General features: G+C 41.6%; 2 protein-coding genes across 12 annotated transcripts in view; one reads left to right on the top strand and one right to left on the bottom strand.

Annotated features, from left to right (window-relative positions):
- LOC137423431 (SUN domain-containing protein 1) overlaps positions 1-421 on the top strand; it is a 90,337-nt gene extending 89,916 nt beyond the window's left edge. For all 11 annotated transcript variants that reach the window (XM_078774205.1, XM_078774203.1, XM_078774208.1 and 8 more), the window contains one exon: positions 3-421. In XM_078774205.1, coding sequence (XP_078630331.1) covers positions 3-122 — 120 coding nt within the window. In that variant the 3' untranslated portion in view covers positions 123-421. The remainder of the gene's footprint in view (positions 1-2) is intronic.
- Positions 325-21,354, bottom strand: DMC1 (DNA meiotic recombinase 1; the record flags this gene model as incomplete). Its single annotated transcript, XM_068110600.2, has 11 exons — positions 325-532; positions 621-737; positions 1,062-1,122; positions 1,301-1,415; positions 1,636-1,709; positions 1,799-1,890; positions 9,965-10,037; positions 10,119-10,160; positions 10,237-10,289; positions 13,390-13,472; positions 21,193-21,354. Coding segments are annotated over 11 exons (942 nt in total), but the record flags the coding sequence as incomplete, so codon positions are not given.
- Positions 21,355-21,483: the final 129 nt, after the last annotated feature.

Here is a 21,483-nt window from a genome sequence, read left to right on the forward strand (position 1 = left end):
AGGTCATTAACATTCCTCCATACCAGATCATTGAGCTGAGAATTCTCAGTAATTGGGGGAATCCTGACTACACATGTCTTTATAGGTTCAGAGCACACGGCATTCGAATTGAGCAGCTTTAGACAATCGTCTTTTACGTTTTTCAAACCTTAAGAAGTTGCAGGTTGAAATGTAGTTGTTTGTCCTCATTTTAATGTGTGCAGGGATAAGGAAGCACCCTCAGTTAGACTAGATGTTTAACAAGCTCTGCCTTTCAACAGAGCTGTTTTGAAGGTGTAAATTTGTATATCTTGTAAAGAAATTTCTGACTTGCTTTTCTTGCACTTGCTTTGTATGTTTCAGTTTATTTAAAGAAGGAAAATATTTTGTCGGTTGTAAACATTGTTTTTCAAAAGCCAAATAAATATCATTGTGTTCACAAGGACTGTGCTTTCAAATGGCAAAACAAACTCGTGTTCGTCTTCACTCCTTGGCGTCAGTTATTCCACCACCTGAGATTGCAAATGTTGTTTCATTCTCTGGAAGGTCAGGACTGGAGGGAGTATAGAAACACAGAACTGCATCAGTTATTGACTCATTAGTATTTATTTATCTTGCTTCCAAATAGTGTATGCATTTACCTGTCGAAGATTTTTGCAATGCGAAGTTCTGCTCTGCCTTTTCTGAGACTAATCCGTGTTGTGGAAGCATGAGCAAGGATGTGACCTCCAATCGGTTTCTTCGGATCTGCTTGAAATCTGCGAAATATGAATGAGGTAATTCAACAAGTGCCATTAAGTGGTGGGTGGTTCGTATGCAGCCACCCGGCTGCTGATTGCATCATTTTTTCTGTGGGCGCGTCTGCCGCTGATGCAATGCCTCTCTATAACTAGTTATCTGGTACTCATTTTGCCGACTTCGGAAGGATGACAGGCTGAGTCAACCCCACCTGGTGTTAATTCAACGGGATTCGAACTCGGGACCTTAGGCTCCCAAGCCCGCCGCCCTAACCATTAGGCCAACACCAGGTGATTCCATTAAGTTGCAAATGTATATAATATAAACATATGTAATATACTTACGACATGGTTGCACCTGGATCGGCTGTCATTTGGTTGGTGATGAAAACAGCGACATTGTATTCTGGAGACAAAGAAGAGGCATTATTATAAGGTGTGTTGCAGTAGATCTTGTTTGCCTAAATTTATCCAAAAAAAACAAACACTTACCGACTGCTCTTCAGCCATTATGTTTGTGATATTGAGTTTGACTGACTTGTGTAGGAAAAAAAATTGTCAATTGTCATGAATATATTATCCACCTTCTGAGATTTTTTGTAGGCGAGAGAGCATCTGAGCGAGTTTCTGTTGCCTTTCAGCCAGTTCTCCACGGCCGCTGTAGTCCACCCGAAAAAGAGCCATGATGGAGTCGATAATCTGCACAAATTGAAGGGTACTACAAGTCAAACATTAGAACTCAAGATAAAAATGCAGTTGGTGTACTGCAAGCCATTCTCAACTGGATGTTGGACCACTGACTGTGATATTGAAATATGGCCTTTAAAGTGTTAAGGGTGGAAGTGTTGTACATGGTCTGTGTGAGTTGCCATGCAAGGACAGGCGAGGCCTGTACATAATTGCAGTTCAGGGCATTTACCAAAATTCTATAAACTCCGCCCTCTTCATGGAATTTTGCAGCAGCACAATCCAATATCTCCATTTGATGCTCACCTACACAAATGCGGATGTGATTTAATGAGGGTCAAGCCATGATAAATTCGTATTTGCAAGCTGTATCATCATGTAAATTACAAACTCACTCGTGTAGGCTCTGGCATACAAGACATTGTCCAAGACAGCATCTGCATCGACATTGAAGCGCATGGCAATGTCCCGCAATCGATCGGGACGGCTGTTTATCAAATTAGGGTTTAAGGTTAAGGTTAACAACATGACTTCTTTTGTTTAATTTTTTTCAGGAGTTAGCCTCATGGAAGAGCAAACATCTATTACATATGTACTTAATGAAATGCCAACAATATTCAATATGGCTATGGTTTTATCGGCTGTTTATTTTGGCATGGGAGACGGTGGTTTGATGATTCTTTATGTATGACACTGACATGTCAACATTGCAAAGAGATGCTAATTTCTATGGTGTAGCCCGTAGGGCAGTGCCGTCTAGAACAGTGTTTGTCTGTCCGTATGTCCCCACAAACGTTCACCAATCAGAGCTGAGGATCTGGTCACATGATGGGGACAGCATTTAGTAACCATTAAAGTTGCATATTTTACTAAAAGGAAATATAATAACCTTCTGTGGGAGGTTTTGGGGTCCCAGTGGGTGTCGAAAGGTATCGGTAGGAGGTTTCAGAAATTCCTCAATACAATTATGATTTTGAAATGTGATCGACATGGACCTTGCTCATGAATCCGGAAGTGAACAATTGATAATAGTTTGCTCGTTTGATAATATCTCAATACAATCGTGATTTAACATTATTTTTGATAGATTAATACTGTAGTATTCATCTGTGATTGGAATGATGCTGTTTGGAATGAAAATTGAGATATTGAGTTAAAAGCACGATGAGGAAATGACGTAAGGGAAATGTCAAATGACGTAATGTCATGGAAATGTCCATCCATGACACTAGCGGATTCCTCATTTACAGTTTCGCCATTGATTGGATATAGCAACATTCAGACTGCGTACGTTTTTTGTCCAATTCATTCATGAACCTGCTGTCAATGCCTGACGTTCGACTGAAGGTGGCATAGGAATGTGGAATTTATTGGCTTATTGTTTGCCATTCACACTTTTTTTACCCAAGTCATTCACAAACCGGCTGTCCATGCATGAAATCAAAAAAATATTAATACTTACATTACCTCTGCCACCAAAGGTGGATGGAGGTTGTTTTCACCCCTGTCTCTGTCTCTGTCTGTCTGTCCGTTTGTCTGTCTGTCCGTTTGTGAACAAGATATCTCAAAAAGTTGTGGACAGATTCGGACAAGATTTGGCAGAGATGTAGCGTACAGTCACGTGAAAAAGTAAGTACACCCCATGTAAAGTTTTGACTTTTCAACATACAGCTATTTGATCTTCATTTCAACAATATTGATAGATAAAGGTGATATAATCTATCTATAATTCCAGTAATCTCTGTCTGTACGTTTGTCTGTGACCGCTGTTTCTCGACAACCACGGGTCCGATATACTTTTAACTTGCCAGGTATATTGCTGGGGACCCGAGGATGTGCCTTTTCAAGGTTTCATATTAATCGGACAATTACTTACCGAGCTATGTCCAAAAAACGATTCAACCAATCAGAGAGCAGCGAACGATCGCGTGTGCCGAACGTGGCGGGCACACGCTGCCTCGGATGGCACATTTGAGAGCGTATTCATTTATTTCACGTTTGCAAACTATGTTGGCGTTAAACTATGTTTTACAACTAATAAAAACGAATTTGCGATTCATTCGCTTTCCTGCGCGTTTGTGCACGCGATGGCGATTTCTTTACCAAACTCCGGAAGCCGTTCGCTTTGGACCAAACCATTGCATGTAAATAGAGGGGGGGGGATTGTCACCACTCGCAAGCCGTTCGCTTTGGACCAAACCATTTCATGTAAATAGAGGGGGGGGATATAATTTTAGATATAGATATAGTACGGGCATGCCCTAGTATAACAAATATCATGAAACATTTACATTTTGTAGTCTATTGTATAATTTAAATAAACATAAATGCAAATTTCGCATGTGGAAAAAGTAAGTACACCCTACATTTATCACTACTTCAAAGACCTAAAATTAGAATCAGGTGCACCAGCTCAGGTACAAATGATTAGAACATCGTCAGAGAGGATCTTGGAGGAACCTGTCTTATTTAAACCTCAGACATTTAGTTTGGTTTGCCCTTTGTTGTTGAAGTGTGTGGCGTCACCATGCCTAGATCAAAAGAGCTCTCTGAGGCCTTCAGAAAGAAGGTTAGAGATGCCAACGAGTCTGGGAAGGGATTTAAAAAGATCTCCAAACAATTTGAAATCAATCATTCGACTGTCCGGAAGATAATCTACAAGTGGAGAAGATTCCAAACAACTGCCAACTTGTTCAGGCCAGGCCGCCCCAGCAAGTTCAGCCCAAGAGCAGACCGCAAGATGCTGAAAGAAGTCTCTAAGAACCCCAGAATGTCATCACGGGACCTACAGGTAGCTCTTGCCACTGTTGATGTCAAAGTGCACGAGTCCACCATTAGAAAGAGGCTGCACAAATTTGATCTTCATGGGAGGTGTGGCAGGAGGAAACCTTTGCTGTCCAGAAAGAACATCAGGGTGAGACTAAAGTTTGCCAATGAACACTAGGCCAAGTCCAGCACTATTGAAACAATGTGCTCTGGACAGATGAGTCAAAAGTAGAGCTATTTGGCCACAGTACCAGAAGACATGTTTGGCAAAAACCAAAGACCACATTTATCACAAGAACCTGATACCAACTGTAAAGCATAGCTGTATGTTGAAATATGTTGAAAAAGTCAAAACTTTACATGGGGTGTACTTACTTTTTCACGTGACTGTATGTGACAAGGATGAAATAATTAGATTTTGGTGAAGATCCGGATTCTGATTCGGCTACTAGAATTTTCTAAACGATTCTTCACCTTTGGTAGATGATGGATTTGGACGAAACTTGTTGGACAGGTTGTGTGTGTGACACGGAAGAATCGATTCAATTTTGGTGAAGATCCGGACCCAGATCCAGCTAGTATAATTTTTAAAGTGATGCTTCACCATTGAGTGATATGGTCTACTAGGCGGAGGTATGCTCTCTACTGAGTGCCGTTCTAGTTTGCTAACTGGTATCTCCCACCGAGGTTATACTATCCTCTTCAACTAAAGTATCAAACAAGCCTGGCTACACCGTTGTTAGACTATCGGTCTTGTTTAGTTTGTGCAATGCGGAATGAGTGTCTGACATAACGTGTACATCTGCCAGTAATGAAAAGGTACTAATAATTATCATCAACAATCTACATATTCAGTGAATAAAAATGGTGAATTAGCAGAAAAACATTGCAACACAAGTAAGGAACCACTTAATAACAGTGTTCTAAGCAGAAAATGCTATATCTGGAGAATTCTCAAAAGTAAAGATTCAACAAAGGGTTTCTGTTGGTGACAAAGGATGGTTGGATCCTTCTTTCACGTGCCCTAATCTTAAGCCAGCTATTGTTTTGTAAATCTCTGCACTGACTGACTGGACTAGCAAAATTAGCAGGATAACCCTTGTCCAGGAACTAATTTGACAGCATTGATGCTCTATAAGGATGATGGTACATTTGACTGATCAGTTTTGTTGGCTTTTACAGTCACGTGAAAAAGTAAGTACACCCCATGTAAAGTTTTGACTTTTTCAACATATTTCAACATACAGCGATATGATCTGCATTTCAACAATATTGATAGATGAAGGTGATATAATATAACAAATATCATGAAACATTTACATTTTGTAGTCCATTGTGTAATTTAAATAAACATAAATGCAAATTTCGCATGTGGAAAAAGTAAGTACACCCTTGGCTCTAATAGGTGGTATTGCCGCCTTTAGCAGAAACAACCTCAAGTAGGCGTTTCTTATAACTGTCGACCAGTCTCTGACATCGACTGGGATAAATTTTTGCCCACTCCTCCATGCAGAAGTCTTTCAGCTGTGCGATGTTTGAGGGGTTTCTTGCATGCACAGCTCTTTTCAAATCCCCCCACAACATCTCGATGGGATTTAGATCCAGGTTTTGACTTGGCCATTCCAGAACCCTCCATTTCTTTCTTTTCAGCCATTCCTTGGTGGATTTACTGGTATGTTTAGGGTCATTGTCATGTTGCAAGGTCTACCTTCGGTTGAGCTTCAACTTTCCGACAGACGGCCTCACATTATCCTCAAGCACCCTCTGTTATAATGAAGAATTCATAGTGGATTCTATGATGGTGAGCTGCCCAGGCCCTGATGCAGCAAAGCTGCCCCACACCATAATATTTCCACCATCATGCTTTACAGTTGGTATCAGGTTCTTGTGGTCAAATGCTGTCTTTGGTTTTCGCCAAACATGTCTTCTGGTACTGTGGCCAATTAGCTCGACCTTTGACTCATCTGTCCAGAGCACATTGTTCCAGAAGTGCTGGTCTTTGCCTTGTAGTCCATTTCATTGGCAAACTTTAGTCTTGCCCTGATGTTCTTTCTGGACAGCAAAGGTTTCCTCCTGGCACACCTCCCATGTAGATCAAATTTGTGCAGCCTCTTTCTAATGGTAGACTCGTGCACTTTGACATCAACAGTGGCAAGAGCTACCTGCAGGTCCCGTGATGACATTCTGGGGTTCTTAGAGACTTCTTTCAGCATCTTGCGGTCTGCTCTCGGGCTGAATTTGCTGGGGCGGCCTGGCCTGAACAAGTTGGCAGTTGTTTGAAATCTTCTAACCTTGTAGATGATCTTCCGGACAGTCGAATGATTGATTTCAAATTGTTTGGAGATCTTTTTAAATCCCTTCCCAGACTCGTAGGCATCTATAACCTTCTTTCTGAAGGCCTCAGAGAGCTCTAGGCATGGTGACACCGCACACTTCAACAACAAAGACTGAACCAAACTAAATGTCTGAGGTTTAAATAAGACAGGTTCCTCCAAGATCCTCTCTAACGATGTTCGAATCATTTGCACCTGAGCTGGTGCACCTGATTCTAATTTTAGGTATTTGAAGTAGTGATAAATGTAGGGGTGTATTTACTTTTTCCACATGCGAAATTTGCATTTATGTTTATTTAAATTATACAATGGACTACAAAATGTAAATGTTTCATGATATTTGTTATATTATATCAACTTTATCTTTCAATATTGTTGAAATGAAGATCATATTGCTGTATGTTGAAATATGTTGAAAAAGTCAAAACTTTACATGGGGTGTACTTACTTTTTCACGTGACTGTATATGTCTAATATTTATTTGTTTGTATTTTGATAACATGTTGCTGAACTCTTAACTAATTTTAGCACCCTGTTCAAAAATACAACTTCCCAAGTTATTTTCTCATCTTCAAAAGCAGCCTCTTTAAAACTTTTCATTGGAAGCATAACTTTAATAGTGTTGTGCGACCAGACCAGCAGGAGCATTTTAATTTTTTTCAGGAGCAGCAACAACAACAATAATAACAAAATTGAATGGCACTCGGTAGAGCGCATACCTTTGCCAGTCTGACCAGTTTGTTTTGTAGCCTCTCCTCAGTGAAAGACGCATGAAAGCCCACTTGGAGTTTGCAAAAAATCACCTAAAGGACTCTCAGACTGTGAGAAACAAGATTCTGTGGTCTGATGAAACCAAGATTGAACTGTTTGGCTTCCGTCTGGCCACTCTGCCATAAAGCCCAGATCGGTGGAGTGTTGCAGTGATGGTTGTCCATCTGGAAGTTTCTCCCATCTCCACACAGGATCTCTGGAGCTCAGCCGGAGTGACCATCGGGTTCTTGGTCACCTCTCTCTTGGCCCTTCTCCCCCGATTGCTCAGTTTGGCCATGCGGCCAGCTCGAGGAAGAGTCCTGGTTGTTCCAAACTTCTTCCATTTAAGAATTTTGGAGGCCACCGTGCTCTTTGGGAACCTTCAATGCAGCAGAGATTTTTTTGTAGGCTTCCCCATATCTGTGTCTCGACACTCCTGTCTCTGAGCTCTGCAGGCAGTTCCTTCGACCTCATGGCTTGGTTTTTGCTCTGATATGCATTGTCAGCTGTGAGACCTTATGTAGACAGGTGTGTGCTTGTCCAAATCATGTCCAATCAATTGGATTTACCACAGGTGGACTCCAATCAAGGTGTAGACTGTAGAAACATCTCAAAGATGATCAAGAGAAATGGGAGGCGCCTGAGCTAGGAAAATGGCCTTAAAACGATCATTCATTCATTCATTCATAGCAAAGGGTATGAATACTTATGTAAATGTGATATTTCAGTTTTTCATTTTTAATAAATTTGCAAAACTTTCTAAAATCCTGTTTTCTCTTTGTCATTATGGGGTATTGAGTGTAGATTGATGAGGGAAAAAATGAATTTAAACGATTTCAGCATAAGGTTGCAACATACCAAAATGTGAAAAAAGTGAAGGGGTCTGAATACTTTCTGAATGCACTGTACCTGGACCAAGTTTGACTTAGATCCCTTCAGTCGTTCTCAAGTTAGCGTGGTAACGAAAATTTATGATGGATGGACAACCAGACAACCCGAAAACATAATGCCTCCGGTGACAAGACAACCTCCAGTGGAGGCATTAAAAAAAAATTCCATCATTCATTTTTAGCTCACCTGGAACGAAGTTCAGGAGAGCTTATGCGATTGCGCATCGTCTGTCTGTCTGTCTGTCAGTCCGTCCGTCCGTCCGTCAGTAAACACTTGAAACTTCTTCTCCGAAACCGCTGATGGGATTGCGACCAAATTTGGCACAAATTATAATTGTTGTGTTGTGACTAAAGTTTGTTCACTGCATTAAAAAAATATCGGGCACTAAGGGGATCTACCGGGGGTCAAAGTGGATCCAGGTTTGACCCCCCAAAATAGATGTTTGGTTTTTCCTCTGAAACTACACACACTATTTCGATGAAACTTGACCACAACCTTCATCACCCGTGATGTACCGAAGTTTGTTCACAGCATGAAAAAAAAATCTGCCCCTTTGGGGATCTACCGTGGGTCAAAGTGGATCCAGGTTTCACCCCCAAAATAGGTATTTGGTTTTTCCTCAAACTACACACGCAGTTTCGGTGAAACTTCATCACAACCTTCACCACCCGTGATGTACCAAAGTTTGTTCAAGGCATTAGAAAAATTCGGGTCTGAGAAGGTATATGGGGTTGGAGGGGGGAGGGGGGAGGGTTGCCCCCCAAAATAAGTATTTTTTTTGTTTGTTTGTTTAAAGTCATGATTCTGCATGCTGCCCTGTCGTCTAGCAACCATTGCAATTGGTTTAAAATACTTTGTCAGTGCAATATACTGTTTATTCTACCAGATGAGCGCCAGGGGTATTGCCCCTATGTTTGTCTAGCTAATGTGACGTTTTATTTTTATGCCTGCACGACAAAGTCGCCAGAGACATTATGTTTTCAGGTTGCCCGTCCGGCTGTCCGTCCATCCATCCATGATAGGTTTTTGTTACCGCGATAACTTGAGAACGGCTGAAGGGATCTTAGTCAAACTTGGTGCAGATACGTACAGAGGTAAAGACGAACTGACTAGATTTTGGGGTCACAAGGTCAAAGGTCATGTTGGGTAAACAAATCCTGTTGCCGCAATAACTTGTGAACCAGTCATGGGATTCTGACCAAATTTGGTACAATTATGTATAATGATGTAAAGATTAACCGATTCGATTTTGGCGTCAATAGGTCAAAGGTCAAAGACTGTAATAGGTTTATAACTTGAGAATGGCTAAATGGATCCAATTCAAACTTGGTACAGATATGTATGATGATAAAGATTAGCTGATTAGATTTTGGGGTGAAGAGGTCAAAGGTCAGAGGTCATGTCAGGTAAAAATGTGATGACTTGAGAGCAGCTGAATGTAAACCTGGTACAAGTATTATAATGATGTAAAAATGTGGGCGGAGGCATATCGGTTGATGTCATGACGACACGAGTGTTCTCGTTAAATCTGTGATTGAACATAGCAAAATGTAAAACACGGTGATTGGTCAGAAGGAAGAAATAATTGTTTAACATAAAAAAGTTAAATTCATTAAAATGCCAGTTGTCATGTAAGGCCACGGGTGGCTTTGGTGATCAACGGTCTGATGGCAGGTAGCAGACTTGGCTCACTTAGGTCCAATAACCTTTCAGCACTGAACTATGCACTGCTGTCACATTGCCCTCAGGATATTTTGTAGCTTGATCTCTTATATAAGCCTTTGATTTGAGAACATTAGCATTCTATTAAACAAAGGATACAAAGTGTTTTCGGTGTCGATGAGGATGACCTTGCCTCCTGTGTAACTCTCTGAACCTGGCAGCTGCGCTGTGACTGTCAGAGACAAATGTCAATTGCAATTTGCACCGGAAATAAAAGTATGCTTTGATGCAAACATCCTACATTTTCACATACCGCATAGTGTATGGGCCAGTTGGGTTTTTCCAGTTCTGAACTCTGTAAGCATAAAAAATAGGTTATACTGTACTTTATTTCATTCATTTTATCATATTTGTATTTGAAAATCCCTCACCTCCAAATGCCTCTGTAATTGCCATACTTTCGATTCCTCCTCCCAGAAGTTTGCTGTGGTGAAAGGAAAATTGAATAAAAATAGAGACAATAATAATGCTAAATTTTACTGTACAAAATGACAAAAATAGTTAGAGGAAAAGGTACTGTACTTGGTACAAAGTGATTTTATTTTATTTTTTGTTGGCTAACAGGAAATGGTGAAATTGATTGCCCTCTATTATATCAATTGTATTGGTGCCCCGTTATTTAGGCTAAGTAACATGAAAATGAGGTGTGGCAACATGACTTGTATCTGCTTTATTCATATTACCTAAAGCCAGTGTTTCCTTTGGGTGTACAGCAGATCCTTTAAGATGAACGAATGTCTTCTACAAAAAGCTTGTCTTAAAAAAAAAAAGTACAAAATGTGTTTAAAAAAAAAAACATTTATCTTGGGCTCATGGAGGAAATTGCTACATGCACATATATAGTGCTTATAGAAAGTCCACACCCCCTTTCAAAATTTTCACCTTTTGTTGCCTTATCGCCTGGAATTAAAATGCATTAAATCAGACTTTTCCACCTTTATTTACACATCATAACCAACAACTTCCAAGTGAAAAACAAATTCCACAAATTTCAGAAAATTAATTAAAATACAAAACTAATATCTTGATTGGATGAGTGTCCACCCCCCTGAGTTAATACTTGGTGGAAGCACCTTTGACAGCAATTACAGCTGTGAGTCTGTTGGTATAGGTCTCTACCAACTTTGCGCACTTTGATTGGGCAATATTTTCCCATTATTCTGCGCGAAACTGTTCAAGCTCAGTCAAGTTTCGTGGGGAGCGTTGATGGACAGCAATGTTCAAGTCATGCCACAGATTTTCAATTCGATTTAGGTCGGGGCTCTGACTGGGCCAATCAAGGACATTTATCTTTTTGTTTCTTAGCCACTCCAGTGTAGCTTTGGCTGTGTGCTCCGGGTCGTTGTCAAGCTGAAAGGTGAACTTCCGTCTCAATATTAGCTTTCTGGCAGAGGGTAGCAGGTTTTCATGTCTGATTTTTCTGTATTTTGCTCCATCCATTTTCCCTTCTATCCTGACAAGTGCTCCAGTCTCTGCTGATGAGAAACATCCCCTTAACATGATGCTGCCACCACCATGCTTCACAGTAGCGATGGTGTTCTTTGGGTGATGTGATGTGATGTGCTGTGTTGGGTTTGTGCCACTTAGGCCAAAAAGTTCCATCTTGGTTTCGTCAGATCACAAAACTTTTTGCCACATAGTTTCAGAATCTTCAGTGTTTTTTTGCAAATGGGACTCGATGAAGGTATTTTTTAAGTGATGGCTTCCTTCTTGCCACCCTACTGTACAGGCCAGACTTATGGAGTGCTCGTCTTTGCCATAAAGACCTGTAGCTCTTTCAAAGTTGCCAATGGCCTCTTGGTGGCCTCTCTGATCAGTCTCTACCTTGCTTGGTCATCCAATTTGGAGGGACGGCCTGATCTAGGCAGGGTCTTGGTGATACCATACGCCTTCCACTTTTTAATGATTGTCTTGACTGTTCTCAAAGGGATATTCAAAGCCTTTGAAATATTTTATACCCATCCCCTGGTCCATGCCTTTCCACAACTTTATCCGGGAGGTCTTTTGAAAGCTCCTTGGTGCTCATGGTTGAGTCTTTGCTGTGAAATGCACAACCCAGCAGAGGAAACCTACAGGATCAGCTGATTTTATTCTGAAATAATTAGAATTGCTACAATTTAACACAGGTGGAGGCCAATTAACTTGGTATGTGATTGTGAAGGTCATTGGTTGCACCTCAGATAATTTACAATTGCTATTATAATGGGGGTGGATACTTATCCAACCAAGATAATCCAGTTTTGCATTTTAAATTAATTTTCTTTTGCGTTTCTAATCATTTTTCATTTATTATGATTTTCACTTGGAAGTTGTGAGTTACAATATATAAGAAAAGGTGGAAAAGTCTGATGTAATGCATTTTAATTTTAGGGTATAAGGCAACAAAAGGTGAACATTTTGAAAGGAGGTGTAGACTTTCTATAGGCACTGTATATCCCCACTGGACCAGACTACTTGTTCAATTTTGTGGTTCTAAACGTGGTACTGTACTTGCAGAGTATGGCGTAACATTGGTGCTTTTTTGAGGTGCGTTTGCTTTGTGTTACAAACACGTGTTTGAAGGATAACAAGACAACGCTTTGCATGATAGAGTGAGATATGCTGCAATTTTCTGAGCTTGGAGGAATGTATTCAGATCATTGAGTGGATACACAATGCGGTCTGGGACATTGGCCGAGTGGAGTGTGCTGTGTAAAACAGCTCACATTTGAAAATCTCCAATTATCCATTTGAAATTTCTTTCAGTATTCATTTTATGAATGTTGCATTCATATTGGAATTCGTCTCAAGTATGCTTTAATGAGAGTCTGTTATATTTCAAAAACAACATTAGTAGTGTTCAGGTCAATAACATTTTATCTCAATAAAATTTTCATTTTCCTCATTGGTGTTCCTCTCTGAGCACTCGTCACAAAACTGGGATTCCAGGTTTAAATCCCATAAACTGTATTGGTTTGTCCAGTATCTCCCAAGTCTTTGCAATTCATGTTAAAGTACATTGATGCATCATCATGTTCATGTCCTGCTTCGAATGCATTCTTCTTCTTTCACAACAAGGCTGCGGGGTAGCATCATTGGCTGAGGGTACAGCACTGCTGTTTAAGCAATGTCCTCTGGGTTAGGGCAGGAATTTGGAATTTGGCGAGGGTGCTGGCGATAGCTCGCCTACTCTTCGTGAAGGACACCGTGGGATCTTTAGCATCCGCCAATACCGGCAGACAAGACGCCCAGTTTAATGTCCATCCGAGGGACGGCACACACATTGATGAATCGCGCTGCTTGTGAAACACCAGAATGACAGTTTATAGCTGGGTCATGATTGGAACCCAGGTTAGACAGCTTAGAGGTGAGTGTGCGTACCTCTAGGCCATCCTCCCAGCCCACCTGGAACGCATGTGAAAGCTATTCCATGAGCTTTTTACCCAGCTACTTTCTGACCCAGCTACAGTTTTTTCCCCTTTTAGCAAAAGCTTTTTGCTTTATGTTGATATTTAAATCAGGCGAAGGATTTTTGAAGGACATACTCAAACTCCAGGCTGCCAGTTGACACATGGAAGACGTTGCGACGCCTCTCGCTGTACTCCAGAGCTGTGATGAATCCAGGCTCCTGTAAAGTAAGCTTGCTCTTTATTCAAGTAATGTTGTGACCACAACTTCAGATGTATCAAATGGGTCATGATATTTAATCAGTGACACCACCATTAATATGGGCTTATAATTGATATATGATATGATGTAAGTCATATGATTTGTTTTATGAAACCTTTAAAAAATTTCCCCTCAATTTGAGGTTTAACATTCAAGCATCTTCCTATAATTCACCAAATGTTCGTCCGTCTGTCCGTTCCCAGGTACCGCAAAACGGCTGAACCGATCGCAACGGAATTTTGGGTGGGTAATCCTCGGACCCCCTGGAGTAAAATAAGCTATATTGTTTTTCCATTTTTTTCCCCAATTTTTTTGCAATTTTTCCAATTTTCCATTTTTTCCAAACACGATGGCATAATATTTACCGATATGAACAGTGATGTGGCTTTTGTTGAAATTCGTTTAAAATAAAACGTAAATCGTTTAAAATAAAAAAAGCCTTCAATTTCTGATATTTTGCCTTTTCATTTGGGCCTCCCAATTGAAGCCCCGCCTGTAGGGCGGGTACCGTTGCTAGTAGGTGTATAACATGAAAACCCTGGAGGTCTGCCCAAGAGGGGGATGGGGTGGGGTCCAAAAGGGGGAGAGGTTTAATTTTCATAACGACCCCACAATAAAGCATTTTGCACTGTCATTGAAGGCTTGTGGTATAGGTTTAAAAAAAACAATACCACAAGGCAAGGTAAGCAATACCACACTCTCACCTGCTGCTTTGCAGTACAGGTTAAGAGTACAATTCTTGAAAAAAAAATTTGTTTGGTGTCGGGAAGGGCATCGGGTTATAGAAACCCCAGCCCCCAAACTAGAGCAGTTCTAAAGCATGAGCGTGGTACAGCCCAACCAAAGTACCACATGGACAAGTCCACCTGCCTATGACAAAGAGAACGGTGGACAACCTGTATAAAAAGAGCTGTATAGACAAGGAAAAAATGATTGCACAGTACATGAATGTGAGCAGTCTGAAATTCATCATGAATCCCAGTTAAATCGTTTAAATTGGGGGGAAAAAGAACAATTTTTATCGATAGGATTGGTACAATCACTGGAAGTCGTAGATAAGTCGTTCAAGTACTGAATAGAAGATGAGTTGATATTTGTTGTGTGGAGACCTGTCTTATTACCTCTGCCACCGAAGGTGGATGGAGGTTATGTTTTAAGCCCCCCCCCTGTCTGTGTGTCTGCCTGTTTGTGAACAGGATATCTCAAAGTTGTGGGCGGATTCGTACAAAACTTGGTGGACAGGTTGGATGTGTGACGAGGATCAATTGAGTCAATTTTGGTGAAGATTTGAATGTGGATCCGGATCAGAGAATATTTTAAGCGATTCTTCACCATTGAGTGAGAGGGCGAAAAATGATATATAGCAAATTTCAAAATGTGGACGACGTTTGACAAAACTTGGTGGATGATTTGGGTGACAAGAAGAAGCCGATTAGATTTTGGTTCACGTCCGGATCCAGATCCGGCCTATCAGTGGATACAAAACATAAACTGTTCAGCCTGCCGGAGGTGTGTGCTCCACCAAGTGCCTTTTTAGTTTTATCTGTAATAGACTGACCCATCTTACCCTTGTCTATAATAATGAATTGTTCCCATTGCAATCCACTGCTGATTGGTCGAGTTTAGTCACATGGTTAAGTAATGAAAATGGAATTTGATGCTCGTGCCGAGGAGACATATCTCTTCCGTTGTTAACTACAGTGTTATCAAATATAAACAAGAAAGAGCAATCAGAGATTGCAAACCCTCGCCAGGATGTATTTTCTGTGGTTTTTAAGGCTTTTGTTTTAAAACAAATATGACGGCCGAACCACGTGATCGATGACGTCATTATTTTTTTCTGAACTAATTTATTCCTTGATGATGCTCAAGAAATTTCATCTTGATCGGATGAAGTTTTGTACTTGTCAATTTTATGTCATAATGGAGGCACCTATGACATCATAATTAACATATTTTATTCCCCATGGAGAGTTCTTTACAATGAGCCATGTCTCAATTTTTTCTATTCAGCGCTTTCGGAGATATAGAGGTGCAAAGTTTTTCGATTTTTACAAGATGGCAGCCAAACCACGTGACCTATGACGTCATGATTATCATAAAAAAATTCTACAGATGGAGTTGCACATATGGTGAAAAATTCCTGTCAATCGGACCAACTGTTGCAGAGAAAATCATATTTATTCTGTGCGGACAAACAGACAGACAAACGGACTCAAATGCAATACCCTCTCCTCAGGCGAGGGTAAATATAAATGAAACTTCCTTTCAGCTCGTCAGAGTATTTCTTTGTTGTCAGTTCATTTGAGATTGTGGCTTGTCGTGCGGTGAAGTGCACAGACAGTTTGTGGGTCAACACTGCGTGCCATCGAGGAGGCCTCGGCCCACGTCAGAGCAGTTAGCATCTATGTTGGTCAACTGACCGGGGGTTAGTATCAGTCTGACTGACCGGGGGTTAGTAACAGAGCAGTTAGTACTCGACACCTCAGTATCAGCACTCTCGACACACCCAGAATCAACACACGGACATCGACACGCACACACGGTGATCGGAGGCGAAAGAGGGAACCTTACCAGACAAAGGAAATGTTACGCATTACAGTTGTCTTCAAGAAACGAGGAGGAAAGGACAAAGTATGAGGCTTATTGATTGCAACGAAGAAAAATATATAATTTTCTGGTGTGATGAAAAGGGCAGTGGTTATGTAAGGGTTGTTCTCTTCACAGAAATATTTATCCAAAAAGTGACAGAGGTAAAGTCATTTGGTTATTGAACATTATTCGTTTATTATTAAGGCCTGGCCTCGATGAGGCCTATACAGTCCATGCCTGGAGCCTTCAACATAAAAAAATTAATAAATACCATGATCAGCCATTTTCAGCATTTTCAATGCCAAACAGGAAATCAGAGCTCCCTCGACATATCACGTGCCTTCGATACGGTCTGGCACCCAGCTCTGCTCACCAAACTCTCCTCCTATGGTATCCATGGAAATCTCCACGCATGGCTTGCGGACTTCCTCTCTGGTCGTAGTCAACGTGTGGCCCTGAATGGATTTCTCTCATCTCCCCTTCCTGTTCAGGCTGGAGTTCCCCAAGGCAGTGTTCTGGGCCCTGTGCTATTTCTGGTCTTCATCAATGATCTCTCCGACTCTCTGGAAAATCCTCTCTATCTCTTTGCTGATGACTCCACTCTCTGCCGCCCCATTCCTCATCCCTCAGATCGGCAGTCTGCAGCCTCCTCACTCTCTGCAGACCTGGACAAAATCACAGACTAGTCAAACAAGTGGAACATGTCTTTAAATCCTGACTTAAAGGATTTGTCAGGATCTCACACTTAAAGGATCTCACACTGTTACTATGTCTCTCCGAAAAGACCGACTGGACAACCCTCCCATCTACTTTCTCAACAATCCTCTCCAAGAAGTTCTGTCGCTTAAGCTTTTGGGTCTCACTATCTGCCATGATCTTTCTTGGGAAAACCACATTGCCAAGCTGGCCTCCAAAGCCAGTCGCCGACTGGGCATCCTCCGTCGTGCGAAGTCCTTCCTTGGCACACCTGATCTCCTCACCACATGCAAGGCTTTCATCCGCAGCTCAATGGAATACTGTTCCCCCCTCTGGGCTGGTGCTCCTGCCTCACACCTAGCTCGTCTTCACGCTGTTGAAACCAAAGCGTTCAGAATTATTAGAATCTCCTGCGATGAAGCTATCTCCGAGGGCATTTTACTCACTCACCGCAGGCAGGTTGGTGGTCTTTCCGTCTTCTACAGACTCTTCTCCTGCCTAGCTCCCCCAGCTCTCTCTGTGCTCTGTCCCCCAAATATTCCTACAGGTCGCACAAGATCTGCCTGCAACCCTCTTCTGGTTAAACTGCCAAAATCTAGGCTCTCTGCTCACCTTCACTCTTTCATTCCCCTTTTCTCCCGCCTCTGGAACAAACTCCCCCACTCCCTTCAATCCCACTCCTCCCTCCAGGTTTTTAAAACAGCTGTTCACCACCATCTCTTATCTTCCCCCATCCAAAACCTTGATCTTTTCTACCCCCGCTAATTCACCACAGATACACTTTTTTGAAATTCTAACTTCTGTCCTGGAAGTCCTTGCAGTGTCCATATTGTTTTATACCTCTCCCACTTCCCCCCAAGCCCTCTCCCTCCCACAGTTCTCTCGATGTCCCTGCTCTCAAATGTTGTGTTTGTGTCCTTCCCCCTCTCTCGCCATCTTGCCTACCGCTCCCCTTATTTTGTGTTTTATGTGTCGGTTTGACTTTTTTGTGATTAATGTTAGCTCTTTCACGAGCCTCGATCTTGTATACAAAAAATATATATATATATCTGATGCAGTGCCACCTGTTTCCCACACACTGGTACTCATTTTGCTGACCTCAGAAGGATGGCAGGCTGAGTCAACCCACCTGGTGTTATTTGGGGCTCAAACCCGAGATCCTAAGATCTTAAGCCAACCACGTTAACCGTTAAGCCAACACCAGGGTAAGAGACAGATTGATTATCCATTAGTGTGAAGCAGTTTTTAAAGACAGGCAAGCAATGTAAAAACAAAAGTCGGAGAAGAATGCTTGACGAAGCATCGATTGATAGTTGGAGATTTTTATATCACAAATGAAAAGAAAAGCAAGGACTTCAAGCTGCATATAAATGTTTGGAAACTTAAAAGATCTGAAAAGAATCGAAAAATTTCAAGAGCATCTGAAAAACACTGATGAAGACAACCAGCAATATTTGTGGAATTGTTAGGTTTCAAAAGGAAACAAGAAACATGGTGCTGGAATATTAAAAGTACAATAAATTACAAAAAAAAAAAGGTTACAAAAAGTGGCAAATCCTGTACATTGAATCCTGTGGTGAGGCAGTTGCTCTGAAGAAACTAGTCTTCTCTTCCTGGAAGGCAAATCTGACCGAAGGCAATCTCAGGTCCAAAAACTCAACAAGTGTGTTTCCACTGTCAGGAGAACCAGAAAACAATATCTGTCCAACCTCAAGAATGAACTTTTAAACTTGTCTCCCTCCTTTAAAACCTGGTGGTGCCTTGTTAAGTCCGTGTCTGGTGTATGCTCCTTTGACATCTCTTCGAATGGCACCACAGCCGACTCCGCTTGTGAAAAGGCCGAAGGCCTCGATTTTGTTTTTGCTTCCAAATATTGTGTCCCCAATCCCTCACTCTCGATACTCATCGTTCCCCGTCGTATCCAACTGCTCCTGGACTCGGTGTCTTTTGCACCAGAGAAGGTTCTTTCAACTCTCGACTCTGACCATGATACTAGACCAGGCGGCATCAGCTCACGTGCCCTAAAAACCTGCTCTGCCGCTCTGCACATCCTCTCTCTGCCCTTTTCACACGATCATTTGTGCTAGATCATCTTCGATCTGCTCAGAAATCCACTAACAGTGCAAAAACTTACCCCCTTAAATACAGACCAATTAGCTTGCTTCCAATGCTCAGCAAGGTCATGGAATCCATCATGGCAGTTGATATGAAATCCTTCCTTTTCTCCAACGGCATAAATTCTGATCATCAATTCGGGTTCATACCAGATCACTCTACATGGATAGAGGCCCTTAATGTCAGACATGAGATCAGGGCTGGTTCTTTGGACATATATTGAGCTTTCAATACAGTCTGCCATCCTGCCTTGCTCTCCAAACTCTCTGTCCATGGCATCCATGGCCAACTCCACTTTTGGGTTATTAACTTCCTCCAATCTCGGAGCCAACGTGTGGCTCTCAAAGTAATTAATTCAACTGTCAAGCTCCCTGTCAAGGCTGGAGTGCCCCAAGGCAGTGTTCTAAGCCCCATCCTATTCATGTTCTTCATCAAAGATCTCTCCAACTCTCTTAGAAAATCCCCTTTATCTATTTGCTGATGATTCCACCCTCTGCCGTGACATCCCTCAGACAGGTAGGCTGCAGCCTCTTCCCTGTCTTCAGAGTTTGACATGATCACAAGCTGGTCAAACACTTGGAAAAAGTCTTTCATTTCTGACAAATCTCTCTCTCTCTCTCTCTCTCTCTCTCACTCTCTCACTCTCTCTCGGAAGGACTGTCTGCCAAACCCTCCTCTCTACTTTCTTAACAATCCTCTTGAAGGAGTTCAGTAACTCAAACTCCTGGGTCTTGCTATCAGCCATGACTCTCTTGGGCAAACCACATTTCAAAGTTGGCCTCCAAAGCCAGACGCTGATTGCATGATTGCGGATGCCCAAAGTCCTTTCTTGGCACACTTGAGTTCCTATCCACCTCCAACGCTTTCATCCGCAGCTTGCTGAAGTACTGCTCTCCCCTCTGGACTCGCGGCCCTGCCTCACACCTTGCTGAGCTTGACGCCGTGGAAACCAAGACCTTCAAGATGATTGGAATCTCCCGCAATAAAGCTGAGTATATGGGTCAATCACTTTTCCATTGCACAGGTCGATGGTCTCTGTCTTCTAACGCCACCTTTCTGGTCTTGCACTCACTGCTCTTTCTGTGCTATGTGCCCTCCAGGTTTCTGCAGGGAGCATGCAGTGCACCATCAAGCCCCTTCGGGTGAAACTCCCAAAATCCAGAATCACTGCTCACATCCACTCTTTCGTTCCTCTTTTTTTCCCGCCTGTGGAACCAACTTCCACATGCTCTTCAATCTCTTTCTTCCCACCAAGTCTTCAAGACAGCTATACACCACCATCTCAGATCATCAACCATGATCTTTTCTACCCCCATAAACCTCCCACCCCCCTTCCATTCCACATTTCCAGTTTTTCCTTCCTACAATTTTGCTTCTGTATCCATCTTATCTAGCACATACGTCCTCCCCAGGCCTATTATTTGTCCAAGTCTCCCTCTATTTTGTCCTTCAACCCCATTGTTGATCCCTCTCTTTCTCTTTCTGTCTTGTTGCTTCCTGATCTGATCAGCATTCTAGCTCTTCCAGGAGGCTTGACTCTGTATGTAAAAAAAAATATTCATAGGTTGGCAGCCATTGTGCAGGCTTAATGATGTGTTTGTGTTCCTTTCTTGCAAGGGAAGTAATCTATCTTTTATATTGTTACGAAACGTGATGCCTGTCCGTCCGTTCATATATCTCCTGTTTATGGTGGTCACTTTTTGTCTGTCCGTTCACTTATAATTGCCTACAGGTCACAATTTTTAATTTATCTTCACAAAACTTAACCAAATGGCAGAGTTTGTGGTCCAACAAAATCCTATATATTTTTGAGGTCAAAAGGTCAACATAGGCCAAAGGTCAACCACTTTTTTTCAAACTTCTAAAATCCTCAATTTTCATCTGATTGACTTGAAATTTGAATAGGATTTTCATATCAGCTAACTGAATTCAACCACCAACTATTTTTTTTTAGATCAACCTTGGTCACAAGGTCAACATTGGCCAAATTTCTAAAATTGTGAATTTTCATCCGATTAACTTAAAAGTTGAAGACTATTTGCATATCAGGTCATAGAATTCAACCACCAATTATTTTTGAGGTCATCATAGGTCAACAATTTATTTTAGGGATTTTGCAAGCATTGCGGTTTGCACGAGATTTATTTTTGTCTTTTCATAAGCCAGACAAAGGATCCCATCATAACTTGAGGCCTACGCATGAAATGTAGAATTACACCAGGTTGCATCATTGCAATATAATCGGATATAAACGGATGTGGTTTGCAGACACTTACAATTATCTTGGACACTGCTTCCTTAATCTTGTCTACTTTTGCTTCAGAGATGCCTTTAATGTTGCACAAAGCCTTTTTTGTTGCCATCTGAATGCCTTTGACTGTGCAGATTCCAACTGACTTCAGCTTCTTAATGTCAGCCACATTCTGCGAAAGAGGAATACAATAAAATCACAATTGCAAGGATTATGATATCACATATTTGGAATTCGTTGTTGAATTATTGAGATGTATTAAAGTACAATAAGTCGATGGTTAGAAAAGTGACATAAATGTTTTGAATTCCTTTGC

The sequence above is a fragment of the Myxine glutinosa genome, chromosome 3, assembly GCF_964187855.1.
Source record: "Myxine glutinosa chromosome 3, kmMyxGlut1.1, whole genome shotgun sequence".
Lineage (NCBI taxonomy): Eukaryota > Metazoa > Chordata > Myxini > Myxiniformes > Myxinidae > Myxine > Myxine glutinosa.